The following is a 22,565-nucleotide window of genomic DNA, read 5'->3' as shown; positions in this document are numbered from 1 at the left end:
TTTGGGAAAATTTGTGGATTTGAAAAATGTTTCACGAATTTTAAAAAGTTAACAAATCAAAAGGAAAGTTCATGACAAATGAAAAAAAAGGAAAAACCGTGCATGAAAAACTCGAAAGAAAATGACCAGAAAAACCCTGCGAAACCTGAAATGGAAATATGCACAAAAAAGAGAAAGAAATAGATGTAGGAAGAGCAAGTGATCTATCCCAGTTGGTTACTGCAGTCGGAAATAAACCAAGGGGTTTGGAGTTCAAATCTAAAATCACACACTATTTTCTGAAAGGTTAAATAGGAAAAAACGAGTAAATGTGACTTCAATCTCTGGCAGCAGGACTTGCTCCTCCCCTTTGTCTCTGACTCCATCTCATCCTCCTTGTCTGTGCCATGGCCGGGTCATTGGCTCTAAAGGGGGTAAGAAGTATACAACCCCGTCCTCTATTAGGTCATTTGTTAAGCCACTAGGTAAGGCGTAGGATCGATTTCGCCATTGCTCATCGCAGCATTGATGTCGCCTAGGTTATGGACAAACAGATGAAGCTGGTTGTCCAGGCAGCATCATGATAGCTACCATTCAGGAATGGCTCATGTTGGTCCACAAGAGAGCTGTTCGTTGAAGTGATAAACCTTTCATCCGTTATGGTCCCATGTTAATCCGGGATAGGAGTGGATATTGAATCTGAACCACTACAACTATAATGACGTAGACTTTGTGAATGCTTCAAATGAAAAGAGTACCTTTTGCCAGGCTTGTGGAGACGTTTAGGAACAGGGGCTGCTACAAGATAACATCCACACCATTATTAAAGAACAAGCTGTCATGTTCATCCATGTTGTATGTCATAATCAAAGGTTCAGGATTATCCACAACACATTCAGGAGATCAATGGTGACCATTTCAAGGTATTTCGGGCAAGTTTTGTATGCTGTTGAGGAGCTCAGAGGAGATCTGATCAAGGCACCAACTAGGCAAACTTGTAGAAATATTCCCACAAGCCCAAGATGGTATCTGTATCTCAAGGAGAACACTACTCTTAGTTCATGCCTTGGCATGCTTGTATTGTTCTAATGCAACCATGACACCATATTTTCATGCCATTTTCAGGATTCATTGGCGCAATAGATGGTACTAATGTGAATGCTAGAGTGTCGAGGTCACAGTCTGCAGCATACACGGGTAGAAAGCACTACAGAAGCCATAATATTCTTGATGTTGTTGACTTCACTCCGAATATCACATATGTGTTAGCTGGCTGGGAAGGATCGGCTCATGATTCTAACATTCTATCTGACAGCATGGCTCGACCTGATGGCATGCTGTCTACTGCTATTTGTTAGTAGCTAGGATGAATTGCCATTTACTTCCTAGCTAAGACTAAAATGATGCATTATATCATGTGCGGTAAGGTCACCACTACTGAGAAGGGGTGATCACAACTTATGTCGTGCACAGCCAAACACTGTGTAGTGCATCAAATCGGTCCAACGCGGGCAACCAAACACCAAGGGGGAAATCCGGTCCCTAGTGCAGCCAACCTACATGCAGGTGACCAAACGATATGCAGAACATGCATTAGCTCGGCCAGGCCCAACTGAGTCACACATGCAAAGACCCCCAAAAATGATCCAACTAACCAAACATGCCCCTCGTGTTCTTCTCTACAGCCCCATGGAGAGCAGCCATCCCGAAACCGAACAATAACGCGCGTACCATTGTCGTCCACGGCGATGACCCCTCGAACTCCCCAAAGGCTCCGAAGGATGCAAAGTCATTGTCGTGGGTCAGCCCCACCGCCGCCCGCAGTTGTCGACGTACAAGACGGCGCCGGGAGCGGGCACACTGGGGTGTCCTCCTATGATGGCTTATACCCAGACTTGCCAATCTGCCGTATCACGGCAACCGAAGATCGAGTTGGAGGTAGGGATGAAGAGAGGGGAATGAGCACACAAGCAGCAGCGGCAACACAGAAGGTCGTTGTGTCGCCGCCTTTCCTTTTCTCGCATGACGGCCCAGAGGCCACCGCGCTCCCCTCCGCTCTCCCTCCTCTCTTCCATTGTCTGCACAAGGGACGGGAGGAAACCCCTCTTATAGATCCTGATCAGATGGGGGTCGGGTTTGGAAAGAAAAATCAAATCGGGAAGGAAGTTGGGAATGGAGCGGAATGATCTAAGATGAGGAAAAAAACCCAGACAAACGGAAGGTTCGCTCGAAAGAAATCGATGGGGATTCTTTGTTGGAAAAAATCGATGGGAGGTGGGACCATACGATCCATGAAGGTGTGACGAAACGAACAAAAGGACTACATAGTCCTCTTTAATAGTAGCAGAGACATGATATCAATTGTAATCTATGATCACTGCTTTAGAGAGAGTAATTTAGTAGCTCATGAATTAGCGAGGTTAGCTAAATCCTCTCCTTTTGATGTATGGATGGATTCTGCTCCTAGTGCGATCATCGCAATGCTTGTATACGATGCTACTATCTTGACACATGAATAAAGGAGGAGATTACTGTCAAAAACAAAAATTGTATAGCTTTCAAGTACACCGTTTATTGATTCTAAAAAAGTACTGTCTATTAATTTTTTCTTAATATAAACGTGCACTAGTTAGCAATACGTGAAATATGCCACTATCTATACCAATATAAGAAACGAGTTATGGAAATCCAATCAATCTGACTCGTTGAACCACATCTATCCAATGGTCTACGTCGTTCTGGTGTTTAGTGTTAAACATGTTTTAGCACCCATCATTAATTTTTTTTGCGTAACAATTAAATCTATTATAAAGATTCACCCAAATACAAGCACCTCAAACATAATAAAAATTACATCAAGGCTTACAGACTACCGAACGACCATTGCCGCCACCATAATTAATATCATGTCTAATATCAACGTCAACATTAACCAAGTAATTATGTTCTACCTAATATTAACATGCAATTTATGTTTTGCTTAATAATATTAACATGCAATATAATACTCCCTCCTAACATAATAGTACAAGACAATTTTTTGGTTAACGTTATGTTAGAGGGAGTATATTTCCTAATTAATATTAATGTGCCGTACACGACTACAAATATGATCCTAAGTGATCGACGCACATATTACAAAGGGAGTACCCGACGAGGTTTGACCGGTATAAGGGCCACCCTCGGTTTGGCCTTCGAGCCTTCAAATATATGGGTCTCAGGTGTGGGTTTTCGGTGCCCTTTAAAATATTTAAGGATCGGACCACTTTTACAGGATCTGTTATGGACATTTTTTAACTAAAACCTAAAAATTATAAGAGTTTGACTGCTTATAAGGAGTCTGCTAGAGATGCTCTTAGTCCCTCAACTAAAGTGCACTAGTTTGCAAAACGCGAAATATGCCACTTTATGATCCTGAGTGATCGACGCACATATGCAACAAGCAACGACTTGACGGGAAAACGGTAAGTTAAATTAGCTTGGGCATTGCCGCTAATTTTGGGCTAATCCGTTGGCAGTATATACATGTAGGGCGAAAGCTGGAGATCTCATTTGATCTTTGACCCTGACATGGCCGGCCTCACAAATTAAGTATGGATAGTTATATTATGTGTGGCACGGCCGATGAGGTTGTACATGCTGTGACCACCATGTCCAACTCCACCGTGCTGCTGATCGGCGCCTCCGTGGCCGTGCTCGCCGTGCTCTCCGTCTTCACCTTCGTCTGCTCAAACCGGCGGCGCACTACAAGGATTCTGGTCTATTGCAACAAAAATTATTACTATAACTATCTTTTGTTGCAATAAAATGCTATATTACCACAAAATTCCAGTTCGTGGTAATAGGATCTACATATTGCCACAATTTCATTTCATCGCGCTAAGTACTCGTTTTGTTGCAATAGAAGCCATGTATTGCCACAAGCTGCATCGTTGTTGTAATATGGTAGTGATATTGCGACAGTCCTGTCCCGTTGCGTGAATTGGTCATCTTGTTGCAATAACGGCTAGGTATTGCAACAAAGTACATAGATACTATTGCAACACCTCTGACATGTGGTGCTAGTCACAGATAATATTGCAACAAAGCATGTGTTGGTTGTAATAGGGTGACTTTTTGCCTCACCTTCGTTGCGTTGCAATAACTATTACATATTGCGACAAATTGAGCATCCATGGTAATACGTACATCATAATGCAACAATCCTCTAGTGTTGCCAAAAAGGAGCAGGATATTGCAACGATATTCTCTACCGTGCTCCCATTTTTTTCCTTTATTTATTATACTTTTTTGCAGGATATGATTAAAGGGGCGTACTAGTTTAAAGAGGTATTAACACATTAGGTACCACAACTTGCACCTAAGTTGCATTTTAGTCACATATCTTGCAAAGTGGACATCGGTGGTACCACAACTTGGAGGAATGCTCGCTTACGCGCGTGCGAAGCGTTGCACACTCGCGGACGCCCTTCACTTTAGGGTTTCTTGCACCGCCAGGGTCTCCTCCACTCACCCTACTGACCTCCTCCGGTAGCAAGGTCGTGCTCGGCACCCGAAAGATGGCAAGCTCAGTGCCCTTCTCACAAAGGTGAGTCGTGAGAACTGAGCACCACACATTCTCTTCCTAATTTTTCTGTATCTTGCTTGATGTGATGTATTTATGTGTGATGTTACTAAAAAAGGAGATTCAATATAAAATTATGTGTTAAGTACAGAAATTGTGCAAGGCTGCACACTAGCTATTTTTAAACACTCCCAGGCTTCATTTGAACAGCTCTTCAGCCACCAATTGAGCAGCATAACAGTTGTATCCCAGACTAATTTTCAGCAAGAATTCATCAGCAGATCAACAACACTACATCAAGATATATACAAGGACATATGACACAAGATTTTTGTAGAATATAACAAACCATCTCAGCGAGATATATAACAAATGTTTCAAAATGATAGCACACAAGTTTCAGCAGCCATACTTGTATAGATTGTTCACACAAAAGACCATAAGCTCAAGGCAAAGTAGTGAAAATGGCAACAACACTAAAAGACCATAAGTTCATAGCAACGGTGTGTACATAGCATCACTGTCAAAAGGAAAATAACAACAACACTAAAAGAACAACAACTACTCTTCTCTTCTCTTCATCACCAAATTGTTAGTGCTGGGCACTAGCTCTTGTTCCCATTTGCCACAACATATGACACTATGCAGGCATGCCTTGTTTCAACCTGTTTCATATCAGATTAAACTTCAGGAGAGATATTTCTCGCAGGTAACCATCATAACAGTTCAGGAACTTATACTCATGGCTTAAACATGTGAAAAGCACCTTACCAAGAGATTAAAAACTATACAAAGAACCCCTGGTCATCATCCAATTCTTCTTGTCCCAAAGGAGCAACATGGCCATCATTTACGTAAGCCTCATCATCATCCGTATCATCATCAGATTCGAATTGGACATCTTCAAACTCAATAGGTTTTATATTTTCTATGACTGAAACATCAATGCTAGATCCTTCGTCATCATTTCTGCACCAACTAGTGATCTCTTCAGGTACTGTAATTTTTGGCACTGTAATTTCTGCATCGACAACATCCAGTACATCTGTCTCACCACCTTCATCGGCTTCAACAGCTTCATCAAGGCCTACACTATTTAAAACAGAAGGAGCAAACAAATTGCGTGGATTCATTTTAATAACAGATGCCCAATCAGGGTTCTTCACATCTCTCACATAGAAAACCTGTTGAGCTTGGAGGCCTAGAATGTAAGGGTCTCCCTGGAATTGGTGTAGAGTAGTGTCAAGGTCAATAATTCCATATTTGTCCTTCTTATACCCCTTAATCTCAGTTCTGTTGGCAGGAGGCACATCAAACCAGTCACACTGGAATAGAACAACCTCCTTATCAGGAGGAAAGTCAAGAAATATGATTTTCTTGATCACCCCGTAATAATCAATATTGCCTGTGTTTGCATCGCCCTTGACTATGACGCCACTATTCTGGGTACTCAAGTCCTGCTCTATATAGGAATTCCGAAAGAAATATCCATTCAGAACTGTACGGTTGTATACCCGAGCTAGGTGATCAGGTCCTTTAGCTAGTGCATAAATAAGATTGCTGACCTTCCCATCATTGTGGAGTTCTGTGATCTGTTTCATGGAACAGAATATGTGTGAGTGTATTGTACAACGTTGGTATGTTATTACAAGGAACATTAGTGAAAATGCGAAAGAAAATTACCCGTCTCTCAAACCAACCAACAAACTCTTCCTTGTGCTGCTTTTTAGGATTAGGAGAATTGTTCCTTGTGAGCTCCTCAAGATGTTCACTTCAAAGAGAAATGATTGTTAGTTGAATAGGAAAGTATTAAAGCATATCATGATGTGAAATAAATACATAAGTATCCTTACTCAATCCATGGCGCGGTTTCCTCACAGTTTGTTATTATGAAATGCCTCATTTGATTAATCTCAGCCAAAGACAATGATTCACAAACAAAACCTTTCTTGGAGTAATCAACTGTACTCATTATGCTAATCCCTGTTGGTGGTTGATCTGTACCTCCGTCTTCATGACATTCAGACTGACTTAGCTTGGTAGGCATTCCATCAACGAATCGACTACAAAAAGTCATGCACTCTTCAAGTATGTACCCCTCTGCAATAGAACCTTCTGGTTGAGCCTTGTTACGCACATATCCTTTGAGCGTACGCAAGTATCGCTCAATTGGATACACCCATCTATACAAGACAGGCCCTCCCAATCGGGCCTCTTCAGCAAGATGAATTGGGAGATGCATCATAATATCAAAGAATGCTGGTGGAAAGATCATCTCAAGCTGACATAGAGTTTCTGGAATTGTTTTGCTCAACCTCTCCAAATCTTCATCCCTTAACTCCTTGGAGCATAAATCAGAAAAGAATTTACTCAACTGAAGCAATGGGTTAACAACATTCTCTGGCAAAAGCTTGCGCAATGCAATAGGAAGAAGTTTCTAAAATATAACATGACAGTCATGAGTTTTGAGTCCGCTAATCTTGCACTGATCGAGGACTACACATCGCTTAATGTGTGAAGCATAGCCATCAGGCATCTTAATGCTCTGCAGAAACTTGAGGAGCATTATCTTTTCTTCCTTTTTTAAAGTATAGCAACCTTTCTTTATGTCATACTTATGCTTACCAGGCTTTGGATGCTAGTCCTTCCTAATTTTCAGGTCCTGTAAATCAAGACGAGCCTTCACACCATCCTTTGATTTCTTATCCAGCTCAAGCAAAGTCCCCAGAATGCTGTCACAAATGTTCTTCTCGATGTGCATAACATCCAAATTGTGCCTAACGAGCAAGTGCTTCCAATATGGGAGCTGGAAAAATACACTTTTCTTCCGCCAATTATGCCAGCAATTACTTTCCGGTCGCTTTCTCTTATTTGACCGTCCAAATGGTGCATGTTGAATGCTATCAAGTTCCTGCACAACTTGTTCACCTGTGAGTGCCACTGGAGCTTCTCTATTATCTGCCTTGTTGTTGAACAAACACTTGTGTCGACGCCATTTGTGGGTCCTGGGTAGAAAATGTCGGTGTCCCATGTAGCAATGCTTTCGACCATACTTGAGCCATAACAAATCTGTATGTTTGTGGCAATACGGGCATGCTAGCTTGCCTTTTGTGCTCCAACCACTCAGCATTGCGTAAGCTGGGTAGTCATTGATGGTCCACAACAAGCATGCATACATCTGGAATTTTTTTTTAGTTGCAGCATCATATGTCTCAGCACCATCCTCCCATAGAACATTCAGTTCATCAATCAAGGGCTGCAAGTACACGTCTATGTTATTTCCTGGTGACTTTGGTCCTGGTATAATCATTGACATAATCCAATTTTGTTGTTTCATACACATCCAAGGTGGCAAGTTATATGGAATAAGAATGACAGGCCATATACTGTGTGATATACTCATGAGCCCAAAGGGGTTGAATCCATCCGAAGCAAGGCCAAGCCGAACACTGTGAGCATCTTTTGAGAATTTCTTATAATATTTCTTATCAAAATGCTTCCAGGCCTTGGAATCTGCAGGATGCCTCATTACGCCATCATCCACCCGACCCTCCTTAGGCCATTTCATATGTGATGACATATGTTCTGTCATGTACAGCCTTTGCAGTCTTGGAATGAGTGGGAAATACCTTAGAACTTTCTGTGGCACTGGCTTCTTTGATTTATGACTTGATGCATTGTCTTCGTCACTAGCAGGAGTAGATTTCCATCGAGACGCATGACAGACAGGGCATTCTTCTGCATCAGCATGTTCATTACGGAATAGCACACAATCATTAACGCATGCGTGTATCTTGTTGTAGTCTAGCCCAAGATCTCGGATCACCTTCCTTACTTTAGCAAGATTAGTAGGAATGCAGTGACCCTTTGGCAACACCTGTGTGAACATCTGCAGAACTAAGTCACATGCTCTATTGGTCATCCCAGACACGCACTTGATTTGGTAAAGCTTCACAATGAAAGATAGCTTCGTGAAATCCTTGCAACCTGGGTACAACTCTTTTTTTGCCTCTTTCAATAGTTCAAAGAAGACCTTGGCTGTTGCATTTGGCTCCTGGTTCCTTTCATCACCGCTGGAAGCATCCACATGAATGTCTCCCGCACCTTCACCAATGTTTGCATTGTTTTGCATGTTTGTGCCCCTTATGAGAGTATTGAGCATGTCACATACCCCATCACCATCATCTACAGCGTCTTCATTATCAGAATCTTCAGACATGCTTCCCTCATCCGATTGTTCACCATGGTATATCCGGTGAGTGTTGGTTGGATCCATCCCATTGAACAGCAAGTCAGTATGAACATCCTTTTTCTTTTTTGGAACAATATTAAGACATCTCCTACATGGGCATGGGACTGTTGAGTCTGGGTGAGCACCATCGAAGGCAAAATTCAAGAAATCCTTCATGCCAGTTTGCCACTCAACAGAACCTCTTTCCCTCTCCATCCAGCTCTTATCTCGTGTCATTTTTTCCTTGTCTCCGTAAAGCCAGTCCTGTCAAACAAACATAACAGCTGCTTTAGTAGCTGCATTACAGGCAATAGCATCACTAGCTCCATTACAAGACAAGACAACAGGGATACATACATACCAGTATTACTGTCACATGGTAAAGCAAACATTTATCTATACATTGTAAAGCAAAATTTGGTTGATGGAAGAAGAAATAGTATTACTGTCACATGGTAGTATATGTGACATGAGGGTAATTAAGTTCAGTTTCGTAGTTGGCTAGATCATGCAAAAACAGAAATTCAGAGAGAGACAGTGACGAGAAAATTTGCCATTTGCTTTGTTTGTCCACCACCTGCATCATGATCTGCTCTTGTGCTCAAGAACATAGCATAAGGGGCAAAGCAAAACATCTGCTCTTCTGCATCTTCTTCCATGTTTGTGCCCCTTATGAGAGTATTGATCATGTAACATAGCATAAGTAGTCACAGGATCAAAGCAAAACAAAACAAAATAGTAGACAGCAAAGGTAAATGGTTCAGAAATAGGACCGTCTTTTTGGTACTATTCTGATTAATCGAACACACAGCCAAGTACTAGCAAGTGAAACAGGATTCAGCCGCTCATAACTACTCATACAGGAAATCAAGATCACTGGGTAGCATACTAAGTATTCTCACAGTAATTTTTCACCAATTAACCCATGTCCATGCAACGATTCACAGGGTCATATGCAGATCAAAGCAAAACAGTACAGAGTTTCAAAGATTTACAACTAGAAAAGATCTTCTGCGTGAAAGGCTTGAGGTCTTGTGCGTGATCCTTGAAGAAGAGAAGCAGAAGAGGATCCTTGGGAAGATCGGCAGCGTGGTGAAGAGGAGCAGCGGCGGTCGTTGGTGTTAGATATTTTGTTTTTATTACTTTCTTATAACGTTTTGCGCCTTATCTAGTTGGAATAATCAACATAGATTTATACTTTTTTCCGTCTCATTTAGCTCGAGATCGACTCGACATCGTTACAAGCTGAGCATGAGTCATGTTCTACAGCTTGACCTTGAGCTTCATTCAGTTTGAGCTGCCTCAAATTTTAATATGAGTTAAACTGATTTGATTTTATGCCTGCTTAATGTATTGCGTTTCTTCTTACATTGACTCAAAATTTTATGTCTGGTTTACCTACACAAGGGCACAATGATGAATTTTACGGAGGATGCTCCTGGTACACAACATCCTTACTTCATAGTCACCTATCTGAATGGTGCAGAATATCAATGCTTTGTTAATGCTAAGTCCCATGATTGTCTTTGTGTGCAGTAAAGAAAGGCTCTGTTCTCTTAACAAGGATGGAAAGTATAACGGCATACAAAAACCAACGTGGACAACCCAGATCTGGTAAATTGTTTAGCATTTGCTATAATGCATAAAATCTTGGTGTGGGTTAAATAGCTAAACCTTCAAGACTACTAAATCTTTTACAGGAACTCCAGAACAATCCAACACTCCAGTGTCTGCTAATGACATGTGTTCCCTTGCTGAATGGCCATCCCATGCTCGCCGCAACCATGCACTACTACAGGATGGTACTTGCTTTCGTTTACATTTGTGTCATCATTTCTTACAATCTAATACCGAGTAATACAATTTTTCTTGTATGATTTGGGCTGTAGAAGCTGGTGGACAGAAGAAGAAAGGGTGAGGTGTTCTAAAAGGTTTTAAAGCATCTAAGAAGCGTTTTGCCAATGGATCTGCAAAGCTAAATATTACGTTCTCTGAAAAATTGGGTGGTATAGTAGGAATGAACTATCCTTCGTTCAAGGATGACGTGGTAGTCATAATGAAAAGAAAGTTACCACTCATTGGAGTGAGGACGTGGTCGGACATTCACCCTACCATTCATCGACTCATTGTTGCAGACATGATAGTGCGTACAATCTTTTTCACATGTGTTATCTTATTTTACCATCGATAATGCACTGCTTATGTATATTTACTTGTTGTATGCTTTACAGGACAGATGGGACTTGGAAGATACACCAGAAACAGAAGAAAAAGTTCTCAAAATTGCGAAAGAGCGATATAGAGGCTGGCGATCAACTCTAAGCTCCACTTACAAGGCATACAAAACAGATGCAGCTAGATTGGCTAATCTGCCGGAAGATTTGCAACCAGAAGAGTGGGAATGGATGATTGAGTACTTTGGCACTGATTCAAAATTTCAGGTTATCTCTAAGATCACAGTTTGTCTATTATGTGTGAAGATGAAATGGCTAGTCTCACTGGTTATATTTGGTTTCAATGATTGATAGGATCGCAGCCAAGAGAACGCCGATAACCGTAAGAAACAGAAGACAAAACACATAATCGGATCAAAATCTTACTCGCAAGTTAGTTTTGAGAAGGTATGAGTCCAACTAAATATGTATGCCTCGCTGCTAAATATGGTGTCATGTTTCAAGCATCTCATTGGTATATTACTTGCGGAGAAACTTGGAAACTGGAGAAGAGCCAGATTGTATTGCTCTGTGGGAACTCACCCACACGAACGATGGAACATGGTCTAACACAGATTCCCAGAAAGTTTACGTGAGTACACTGACTTTTGGTTATTCTATAGTTAGTCAAGGATGTGCATTCGGCATGTTTCATCATCAGATGCGATTATTCATGCATTGGACCGTGCTATTCTTGTTTCATCTTTTATAGTGTCAATATTGATGCTGCACCTATAATTGTTCCTTCCATTTTTAGGACAAAGCACTTCAAGAGGTTAAAATCAAAGAAACTGAAACTGAAGGTCCACTTTCAAGTGAGCAGAAAAACAATATTTTCCAGACCGCTTACAAAGACACTCTGGAATGCAAGTCATCGCAGCCTCGTGGGTACGGATACATGGCCAAAACTTCAACTGGTTCTGAAAGGTTTCGTATCCAGATCGAAGAGCAAGCTCGTGCTACAGCAGCCACCCAGGAGCGAAACTCTCAGCTCAGCCAGCAGGTCAACGAATTAGAAGATCAACTACAAGCTGAACGTGCAAACACACAAGAGAGGATTAACTTGGAGCGTGCTGAGAGAGAACAACTTGAGGAGAGGTTAAAAGAAGAGTGTGCTGAAAGGGAAAGATTGTTGCAAGAGGAGCGAACATCAAGACTGGAATTTGAAAGAAACATGATGGCAAAGTTTGTAGAATTGAGCCAACAGATGGGAACCCAACAGGTGATTACAGTCATATGCTTCCGACCTTGTAAGATTTATGTTGCTTACTTGCATTGCTAAAAGTGCACTTCTATTTGCAGGTGCCTACGAAGAGGGTTGACAAAGAAAACAGTAATCCAAACTTGCAAAATATTCTTTTACAGAGATCTAGTCCTAATAAGACTCCAGGTTCAAGGCCAACTGCTATTTCTTCAAATGCGCTCATACAAGCTGCAGCAAGGCATTCTCGAATGTTTAAAGCAATGGTAAGTCACAACCTTTGCTTTCTCTTCATGTTTACCTACATTTTATACGTCATTGGTCTTCATAGTTAGCTAGCTGCTTCTTCGCTTTTACCATGTGTTGCTGCATCGAGTCACAACTTAAACAAAAAAGGAATATGTGCTAGCTAGGGACATGAACTTAACTGAAACTATACATCTAGTCTTAACTTAAATCAATAGCAGAAGCTTTTAGTAGATGTACAATCGGACAATGGCACCATTCTGTATGCATGAGCAGGATGTCATGAGCATGCGCGTAATGCCTTCGCTGATGAGTCCACTGCAATGTCCCATGCAGTATCTCTTGCCGCTGATATGGGGGTCGTGAGAGTCGTTTTTTAAACGGACTCACAACTCCTGATGGAAGCACTTAATATCAATAAGGTTGACTTGTCAGCCCATGCTGCTGTTATTGAGGATACCAAGTACCCGCTCAAATTATTGTTTTTTTATTATGAAATAAATGTATGTCGTCGCTCGGCAAACTCTCATGAGCTTGCTAGTCTTGTAGGATGTTAGAACCTAACCACTATTTGGAATAGGAGGCCGATGTACCAGCCCTACCTGTGCTTTGAGTGATTCAGCCCGGCACTGTTAAGTTAAACTAATGTTTTTTCTCAAAAAAGAAGCTTTTAGTAGATGTACTTGTGGTTATGCTTTAGACATTTACACTTGTATTGTTGTTCTGATCCCTTAGTTACATGCTTGCTGACACAGTATTAGTCCAGCTAGTCTGGCGATAGTTTTTAACAATGGGGCTGGAATAATTGTATGACGTATGTTATGTTTAACTAATTAACTAAAACTTTTTTTATTTCTTGATTGCAGGATCCAAAGAACTAGCTGGATTGGACTCTAGATCATGGGCAGTTTAGTCTTCGAAGTTAATTAGGATGGCTAAATTACATTTGAGTTTCATTTGATGGATATTTGCTATGAGAATTATGAATTTTATGAATCTGCATATTATACGTATGGTTTTGAATATTGTAATCGAAAGCCTGTATTTTTTTTACGGTTGCAATAGACTATTACCACAACCCACTTTCGGTTGCCACATGCTAGCACCACTAAAGATATAGTGTTGCGTTATATCTCATTCGCTACGCCTATCTGTTTTGTTGCAACGGAGCACTTTATATTGTTGTAATAGCTTGGCGCCACAAAAAAATTCACGATGCGATAACAGTTTGGCGCCACCAAAGTAAGTTTGTTGAAATAGAGTATCGCCACGGAAAGTATAAATTGTCGCAATAATTTCTCGCTACAAAGTTTTTACCTGTTGTGATACCTATTTATCACCATAAAAACAAGTACGTTGCAATTTCTTGTTACGACGATTCGAATATTTGTTGCCATAAGTTAATGCCACAAGCGCAGTGGGTCGTGGCAACATGCCTAATGCCACGAAAATAAGGATTGGTGCCATAATTTATTGCCACAAGTATAGTGGGTCGTGGCAACATGCCTAATGCCACGAAAACAAGAATTGTTGCCATAGTTTGTTGCCACAATTGACTATTGCCACGGAAGAGTATTGCGCCACGAAATGGTCGTCGTTGGCATAGGTTGTTGCCACAAATGTCTATCGCTACGAGATATCAATCTCCACAATTCGTTACATGTTGCATTAAAGCTATCTCCACAAATCAAATTATGGCATCAAGTGAGTGTTGCCACGGGAAAACATGTGGCAACTTCCCGAATGGTTGTTGCAATAGCACACTTTATTGCCACAATTTCTTTTTCGTGGAATAACCTATTATCATGTGTCCAGTCGCAACGGCTGCCAACGAATGTCGTTTCGTTGCAATAGGTACTTATCGCCATGAAACAGCATGTATTACAACAAACGATTTTGTTGCAATAGACCCGGATCTTTGTAGTGGCGGGTGAACCGACCGTTGCGGTCGCGGTCGCTGCCGAGGGTCGACGTGGACGTGGAGCAAGGGGGTGGCCGGTCCGCTGCCACGGCAGGGATCGACGAGGCCGCCCTGGCTGCGTACCCGACGATGGTGTATTCCAGGGCCACAACCGGCGAGGATGGCACGTCGTGCGCCGTGTGCCTGGCGGACTACGCGGACGGCGACGAGCTCCGCCGGCTGCCGGGGTGCCTGCACGCGTTCCACCAGCGGTGCATCGACGACTGGCTGCGGCAGCGGACGAGCTGCCCGCTTTGCCGCGCGGCGCCGCCGACGACCGGCGCGTGCTAACCGTCACAGCGTCAGCATGTCGGGAGTCAGGACCATTAATTTTCTATATTGTATAGCGGCAAAAATGTGTAGAGCTACGGATCATCATGGTTATGCATGTGACGACCATGCATGTCTCTTTCCCGGCAAAAGAAAACCTGAAGCTTGACATTTGTTGAGCGCTTAAAAAGTGACACGAGGAACATACGAAATGAGAAAGAACTCAAACAATGGCTTGGTTCTAGTGGAAATTAAGTCAAAGGTAAAAGTTTAGAGGCATCATTGGAGAGCCCTCATCAAGATAGATATAAAGGCAACTCAAAACGAAGCTCGGGCGCTGCAGGAGTTATGACAAAGTTAATTGGGCTTGTGTTGACATCAGGTTTTTGCTCGCAAGGTTGCGTCCTCAAGATGTTTTTCTTAAAAGGTTCTCATAAAGTTTTGTCTCGTTGAGAAGAACAATTTTGCTTTTCGGATCATCTTAATCCGACATCGTGTGCAAAATTACTAATTAAGTGGTCCCCCTTGTAAAGATCACAGACGACATGGGGGAGAATGGGAGGAGCACCTACAGCAGCTCCGGTCACCACTACCATGAGCTTAGATCTGCCATATTCTCCTTTCCTTCACCATGGAGGCGATGCATAACACGGCTGTTGCGGCCACCGACGGCGCTTGTGAGCTCTAGAAGCCTCCACCCCGACAACATAACTCCAGTCAATAGCATTGTGCCAAGAAACACCAGAAGGGCGAAACCTAACCTAGACGACAACCTAAACCTACTATGAACAGAGGTATCCCAACCTCTTCTTCCTTCCCAACTTCGACGGGTGAGGCCATCAGGGGAGCTTGGGAGAGGGGTCGGGGGGGGGGGGGTGCTTCTTCCGAGAGTGCATTCTATAATCCCTATGCCTCGTCGGTTTCGTCTCCGCCTAGGCCACCGACGGCTCGAAGGAAAACGTTGGCTGGTGTGAGGATCTCCAAGACCGGAGGGCTCTCGTTGTAGAGGGCCAGGCATAGGAAAACGCTGGCTGGTGTGAGGATCTCAAAGACTGAAGGGCTCTCGTTGTAGAGGGTGAGGCACAGGAAAACGCTGGTTGGTGTGATGATCTCCAAGATCGGAGGGCTCTCGCTGAAGAGGGTCAACCACCCTGCTCCTCGCGGCGGCTGCTCCAGCACCAAAGGTGACCGAGCGGCTTGCCTGCCACAGCCTGGGCCTCACCAGTGATGGTGAGGATGTCACCACAGCCACGCTGGATGCATTCGCCGAGAATTTCAATGAGCAATTGCTTCCTGAAGTGATCATTGCCATGAGAGATTTTCCATTAATTGGTTGTATCTACATGCTGGTGTTTTCATGGCATTCCATCATTCAAGGAATTGTGTGGAGATTGCTTGAAATTCCTTCTTGGGTGAAACACCACGAGATCCGTGATCTGGCAGTTGCGGTGCTCGCACGTTGTTCCGTTCAGTCGTCGTTGTTGGGATTCTTTCTCGCAACATAGGGTGCTTCCAACGGCGGTGGTTGTTGGTGATCGCTTCGGCATGGCTTTTGGGGGCCATGTACTTTTATTTTCTGTTCTTTGATGATTTGGATGTGTGTAATCTGGATGTCTTGACTAGTCCATACATTGTGTTGTTGCATAGACCGGTTGTACTTGGTAATATGTTGACCTTTATCAACAAAGAAGCTAATTGAGCAGTTGGGGGGAGTTCTGTAGTGAAAACCCTTACTCTGGTAGCTGTACTGTTGTAGTTCTTCTCTCCTCGTGTTACTTTCTTCAAAGACTATTGTCATATGTAAATCATCGTTGCTGCTCTTAGTTTTATGATTGATGGATTATCAATTTAACAGATAAAGAACAATTACAGGTTAGACTACTCTACACACAGCGTTAGCACGTTCCCACCCCTTGCACCGCCTCCCTGGCGACTCGGGGGAAACCCGAGCAGCGCCGCTGGCCGTGCCATAGATCCGCCTCCCTTGCGTGGCCACCGTCGGAGGGCCGCTGGCGAAGTCCGGGGTGCCCAAGGAGGCTGGCGGCGTGGCGGCGGGGCATTCCTGCCTCATACGGCGTCTTCAGGCGGGCCTGGCCTCCCGTCGACGCGGGGCGGTTCCGCTGCAGAGCTCCTCTACGCGTGGCGGCGCCACTCGCCGGCCGACTCTCCTATCCCCGGCCGTGTCTTCTCCCTGGCTAAACGCGCGAGCTCGACGGATCTGTCCATGGGGGCCGCGGCGGAGGGATTCTGTGGGCGTGGCACGCTGGCCGTGCATTGGGCGCCCCTGCTTCGTCCTGTGCGCACGGGCCGGCCGTGGCCTTGCGCGGCGGCTCCCACTAATGAGTACTCCGTCGATGGTGCTGCAGGTGGCCCCTTTCTAGATCCACGCGGGGCTGCAGCCTTTCTGCTCGGTGGTGGTGTGGATTCTCTCATCTTCGATGCGGGGCCTGCACACGGTGGATTTTGCCTTCCCTGTTACGATCACGGTTGGCTTGAACCTGTCTTTTCCAGGGTCCATCTTGCCGGTGTTCCTCCCATAGCGGCTATGGCCCGGTGCTCTTGAAGCTACGCTCTTTCCGGCTACATGGGTTCGCCGGTGTTTTGGCTGCTCCGGCTTCATTGATCCAGGTCTGCGTTCTCAGGATCGTGGCTTGTCAACTTGCCGACTGCGTTCGCTTGTATGTTTCGTCGTCGCCTCTCCAACCTCTACTGCCCCTCCCCCGCCAGGTCCAATGCTTGCGCTTCCGGTGGCATAGCTCCCCTTCCGGCAATGGCGGTCCCAGCTTACGACATGCCCCCGTATTTGGATCCAGTTCTGACGGCTTTGGGATTGTTTGGACATTGGCCAGGGCGAAATCCCTGCTTCATGCTGGCAGCGGCGACACCTGCAGGTGTCGTACCCTTCTTGGAGGAGCTCCCACGACCTATTCTACGAGCCATCTTCGAGCGCCGGGGGAAACCCCATATCCAGTTCCTGGGATCGGGCAACGGCGGCGTCTTGCTTGCTCGTGTCGTGTGTGGTACTCGATTCCAAGTGTTGGGGCAGCGTCTTGGTTAGGGTTGTTTCTGTTGGGCTGGCCGACTGGGTAGTTTAGTGTTGTGTTGTAGCTCCTCTTTGGGCTGAGCATTCCATATCACTCTGCTTCGGGCACCGTGTTTATGCCACCTTTGGTTGTGCCATGTGATGTACACCCCCTCTGTATTCTCAATTCAACTTCTATCAACGAAAGATATGCAAGCTTTGCGTATTCGCGAAAAAAGACTACTCTACATTCTGCAGTTACATATATATACAACAATGCATGAATGTCTTAAACAAGTAAAAGATTTGCATTCGGTGGGAGTCTCTTAAGGAGAGGACCTCTAACCATATTAAGAGCAGCACTATCTATTCTAGGGGTTGGTTCCTCTGGATCCCAAGCATCAATTAGCCTTTGAGCTGTATCTACAGTTACCGCCTCTATTGCAGGAGCATTTTCAACCACGTACATAAGGAATTCAGCTTGGCCTCTCGCCCCTTTGAATCCTGTAATGCGCATGTCCTTCAGATTCACATATTTATCTTCACACGGCGGTATTTCTTGTCTCAAAGGTCCATCGGTTGCAAACCACAAAGTATAAAGGCCATGAAACTGCATAAGTTATCAAGATTAGTAGGGCTTCTTGCTGCCACCTACATGCAGGTTGATGATAATACCTTACAAAGGGAAAAAGAAAAAACGATTGAGAATATTACTCACATGTACTTCCAACCTCTCAATGAACGGAGCAACCCTTAGAAAAGAAACTAAGTAGAGGATTTTGTCACTATCTTCACGATGTATAATCAACAGTATCTGCGCATGCCTGAGGTGAGAAAACACTCGAGGGCTATTTAACGTCCACCGGCTCTAAAAGATAAAACAGCAAAGGTTATTGCAAAATTACGCGGCACAAACTAAACCATAACTTGAATGTTGTCACAATATAAAATACCTCTAGCCGTTGCATTCCAAGTTGCAATGTCAGTTTTTGTACATCTGGTAGCCCATTGAGGAGCGACGCGATACAACGCTGAAAAACCGCACGGCGGAACCAAAATTTTGCATTTTCCAGTTTTGCAGCATGATGGAGGGTAATAGGCATGTATGGTCCATCATAAACAAAGGTGGAGAGCTTTGCAGCATCGAACTCTATCTTGGTTATATCACAGTGCACGACTTTCAAGTAGCGCAGTTGGCACAATGGCCGCCGAACCACCTTCATTTCATCCTTGAGATGGCATCTGAGTAAGCTCAGCCACTCAAGATTAACGCAACTGCACAAGACACTCTCGAGGTCCTGCCTAGTGGTCTTGACTACATGGAGATGAAGCTTTCTTAGGTGTGGGAAACCTATGAAACCGGTAGGAGGTGGTTCGAAACGTACAAAGCTGAGTTGAAGACAGGCTAGACAGGATACACTTTTGTTGTCTGTAAATTGTTCAGATGGGAATCTGTAATGATCCCCATATTCCGGGAAATTGTTTGGTGGCGCCAAATCAAAAGCTAGATTCTTTGTGTGTGCTGACATAGCAAATCTAATCCAATTATTGAGGTGATCAACAAGCTTGCTCTCGAATATATATTTAATCTCAATTTGGGCAACAGCCCTGCCGTTGTGCTTGCGCAAACCCGCATTAACACGGTCGATGAACATCTTGGTGCGCTGAGGTTTCCCCTTCACATTCTTACTCACATCGTCGGCACCAAAGCTTAGCCTGGGGCAAGCTGTCCATGCACATCGCCAGTCACTCGACAAAACACTGGCCCGTACAGCTTCTTTCGCAGGTAATTTCGATAAAATTGTACACAGTACATCCTTCAACAAAAGGAGATGGAACATAAAAAGGTTTAGTACAGAGATATGCCCCCCCCCCCCCCCCCCCCCCCGAGAGTCAAGCCGAAAGGCAGAATCAACATACCTCTGGAAGGTCTTGAAGCCTAACGCCAGGCCTTCCGTTGCGATTCTTGGAAGTCTTAACATGGGCGTGCTTCTCTGCCGTAATTCTACTCGTCAGATAGTTCCCCATTCCAATGCTGATGAAAGAACATTGTGGAGCATGGTTAAGAAACTCACATAATAATAATGTACTACGTACTGTGTAAGCATGTTTGAACTGATTTTTTTCTTCTTCTGAAACTAGAGTCAATAAGTCGTCTGGTTCGCATCATAAAAATCGCATCTTCAGTAGCTCTGTCGCCCGTACGCAATGTGCAGAAAAAACAAGTGTGGTTACAGCAGGGGGAAATCGGAAGGTAATAATAGGCTTAATGACATTGACAGGGGCAACCTGTGGAGCGAAAGCCGCAGAGATCGGGAGCGAGCAATCCACGTTTGAGGCTGTTAGGAATAAATTAATTAAGTTAATTAATGGGTTAATCCCTGCTATGTCGGTTGTCTCTTTGGCAACTGCCTCTTTGTAAACCGCCTTTGTACCGGGTATAAATAGCCCTGATTTTCCATCAATGAGAAGTGGCTGTTCATTCTATTACTTTCTCTCTCGCTTTCACTTCTAAACACGTTATCACGCACGCCTCTACCGAGAGCATAAGGCCACGCAAGAAGCGACAAAGAATGGATGAAGAACAAGAGAAGACGAACGGCGACGCCATGCTCACCCCAACGGCGAGACCGTGGTGCACAGCCCTGGCGGCGACGCTATCCGGTGCAGAGGACGCGTCGGCCTTCGGCCTTGATAGTGCTCCTCCCGGCGGTCCAGAGGCATCGCAGGGCGGATCCTCCCGACGCGGATTGCCCGCATCGTGGTTCGCAGCAGCGACCTACGCTGGCAGCCACGGCCACCCTGCAGCATCCAACGCATGGCACGAAGACCCCATCAAGCGCGACGGCGGGGCCTTGCGCTCCCGGCCGGCAGCCGGGCGCAGCGGCGCGTGGTCGCGGCCTCCAAGAGGATGCAGCGCAGTTCCTCAGGCGGCCTCCAGCGCATAGCGGCGAACCCGCTCACGCGTTGCAAATCCTCAATCTCCCGTCGGCTGCGGTGGAAACCAAAAGAATCGATTGATTTGTGAAGGCACAGGGCCAAATGGGATAACGACGGCGATTAGAAAAATCCCCATCCTGGAACCGCAACCTTATCCTTTTGGCGAATTTTCTCTTCAGCCCTCCTACTTTCCAGTATTTGTACATTAATGCCTACAGTACATGTTAGTGTTCAACACACATGCTTGGCTGTACTTTACATCTGAGCACATGGAATTTTTGAAATATTTTTTCAGGCCGTAACAACTACAGAATTGTCCACAGACTTTCTATTTAAATCCTCGGATCTAATTAATACAGAGTTCACTCTGTGTGTTTCCTGTAAAGGGAAGTTTGTTACATGTTCAATCTGTTTGCTTTTCAAGCAATCCATATAACATGTTTAATTTAGTGAACAACCACGTCTGTGTAGTTGAAAATAATTTTCTTGCAAATCTCGACATAAATTGAAGTGTCGTATTTATTACGACAACCTCAAATAATTTTATTTGTGAATCACAAGGTACTGGTGGTATCTACTGCGCGATTTGCAGATTATCCATCATTACTGTGAGGTCTACATCTTGTCAATTTTACAAGATGATTACCTTCAAAGTGCTCTTCCAAATATTAATAATAGATGTGACTACCTCAAGATATCATAAGGTAATATTGGCATCTACTGCAAAATTTTGCAGACTATCCACTATTACTGCAAGGTCTACATCATGTCACTTTGACAGATGATTACCTTCAAAGTGATTTTCTTAAATATAGCATAACATAAGGTAATAGAGATATGAACATCTACTGACAAAAGTCAGACTATATTTTCTATTACTGCGAGATCTACACCGCATCCGGTGATTATCTTTGAAGTGTTATATCCTATATATATTGAGGTCTATACATATGAGTATATAGCATCAGCTATCTTAAAAATGTGCTCCTCTGAAGCAATTGTTGTTGTTCACTAAAATAGGTTACTCTCATAGTAACAAATATTAATGCATGGTCATTACATGTTGATTTCTTTTCTACTACTATCATTATTTAAACCTCATTTTGATTGAATAAGTCGTAGAAAATTATGTAGATATGTACATACCCCGATGATGGTCTTCAATTACATTGGTTAAATGCATGGCAGTGAAGCCTATGTCATTATTTGTAATTATAGTGTCATCCATCTATCAAGATGGAGACCATAATTTAGAGCAACTCTCGAGTTTCTCAAACGCTATTGTAAGGTCCACATCACATTGTGGTTATACTTTAATAGTGACTAACCAATGTTAAACATGCAAAGTATATGTTTTTGACATTGACTTATAGTCATACATTTTGTCAAGAATGAAGTCTAAAACATTAACAACGATTTTATAGCATGCGTTGTATTGAAGGCTACACCTAGGTTCACCAAGGATCACTTTGGACATGATTAATCCTAGAAGTAAATTAAATAAATGCATGAGCATTTCATGTAACACATGACTGGCATTTCCAAATGCTCTAAATTCATGTTAGGCGGGAGTATTTATTTTAAGATGATTCATGACATCAGTCATTGTATCCACATGTGGCATTGTTGCCACCATAACTCCATTTTTTGGAACATGACATGGCTATTCTCTTGATAGATAAATATGTACATATGCATTTTATATGTCATCAACTTCACTTAGTTCTCAAACTAAGTACGTAATGAATGAATATTTATTCATCTCAAATATTCCCGTTAAGAGAAACATGCTGCCATGAACACATCAGGAATGATCCCCCATGCAGTTTTCAAGACCTCAAGTCGATTGCACCCGATACTTCTGTCATTTAATCAACTTCAAGTTGAGATTCAATGATCAAATATTTTAATATGTAGTTTGGTTGAAAAGCCCTTAATA

At 43.6% G+C, this 22,565-nt stretch overlaps 3 protein-coding genes, 1 long non-coding RNA gene and 1 other non-coding gene across 5 annotated transcripts; 3 read left to right on the top strand and 2 right to left on the bottom strand.

The window, feature by feature from the left end:
- Window positions 1–5,744: 5,744 nt before the first annotated feature.
- Window positions 5,745–8,990, bottom strand: LOC141022527 (uncharacterized). Its single transcript, XM_073498786.1, has 6 exons — window positions 7,649–8,990; window positions 7,394–7,548; window positions 6,442–6,980; window positions 6,227–6,314; window positions 5,822–6,135; window positions 5,745–5,763 (listed from the first exon to the last, which is right to left on the bottom strand). Exons 1-6 carry the CDS (start codon window positions 8,988–8,990, stop codon window positions 5,745–5,747), a joined length of 2,457 nt encoding a protein of 818 aa, XP_073354887.1.
- A 934-nt stretch (window positions 8,991–9,924) lies between these two features.
- LOC141023272 (uncharacterized) lies at window positions 9,925–10,576 on the top strand. Its single transcript, XR_012184005.1, has 3 exons — window positions 9,925–10,215; window positions 10,311–10,388; window positions 10,475–10,576. It is a non-coding gene; the product is annotated as an uncharacterized lncRNA (long non-coding RNA).
- A 71-nt stretch (window positions 10,577–10,647) lies between these two features.
- Window positions 10,648–13,564, top strand: LOC109774386 (uncharacterized). The gene is made up of 7 exons (XR_012183764.1): window positions 10,648–10,917; window positions 11,006–11,215; window positions 11,303–11,391; window positions 11,474–11,579; window positions 11,745–12,209; window positions 12,290–12,454; window positions 13,301–13,564. It is a non-coding gene; the product is annotated as an uncharacterized protein (transcript).
- A 736-nt stretch (window positions 13,565–14,300) lies between these two features.
- LOC109774403 (E3 ubiquitin-protein ligase Os03g0188200-like) lies at window positions 14,301–14,685 on the top strand. Its single transcript, XM_020333119.1, has 2 exons — window positions 14,301–14,312; window positions 14,359–14,685. The coding sequence occupies exons 1-2, from the start codon at window positions 14,301–14,303 to the stop codon at window positions 14,683–14,685; spliced, it is 339 nt and encodes a 112-aa protein (XP_020188708.1).
- Window positions 14,686–17,912: 3,227 nt separating this feature from the next.
- Window positions 17,913–21,014, bottom strand: LOC120964286 (F-box/FBD/LRR-repeat protein At1g13570). Its single transcript, XM_040388753.2, has 5 exons — window positions 20,304–21,014; window positions 19,607–19,721; window positions 18,640–19,503; window positions 18,405–18,554; window positions 17,913–18,296 (listed from the first exon to the last, which is right to left on the bottom strand). Exons 1-5 carry the CDS (start codon window positions 20,504–20,506, stop codon window positions 17,976–17,978), a joined length of 1,653 nt encoding a protein of 550 aa, XP_040244687.1. The 5' UTR covers window positions 20,507–21,014; the 3' UTR covers window positions 17,913–17,975.
- Window positions 21,015–22,565: the final 1,551 nt, after the last annotated feature.

This window comes from Aegilops tauschii, chromosome 5, assembly GCF_002575655.3.
Source record: "Aegilops tauschii subsp. strangulata cultivar AL8/78 chromosome 5, Aet v6.0, whole genome shotgun sequence".
Lineage (NCBI taxonomy): Eukaryota > Viridiplantae > Streptophyta > Magnoliopsida > Poales > Poaceae > Aegilops > Aegilops tauschii.
The sequence above is the reverse complement of the archived record's forward strand: the minus strand, read 5'-3'. Positions and strand labels throughout refer to the sequence as shown.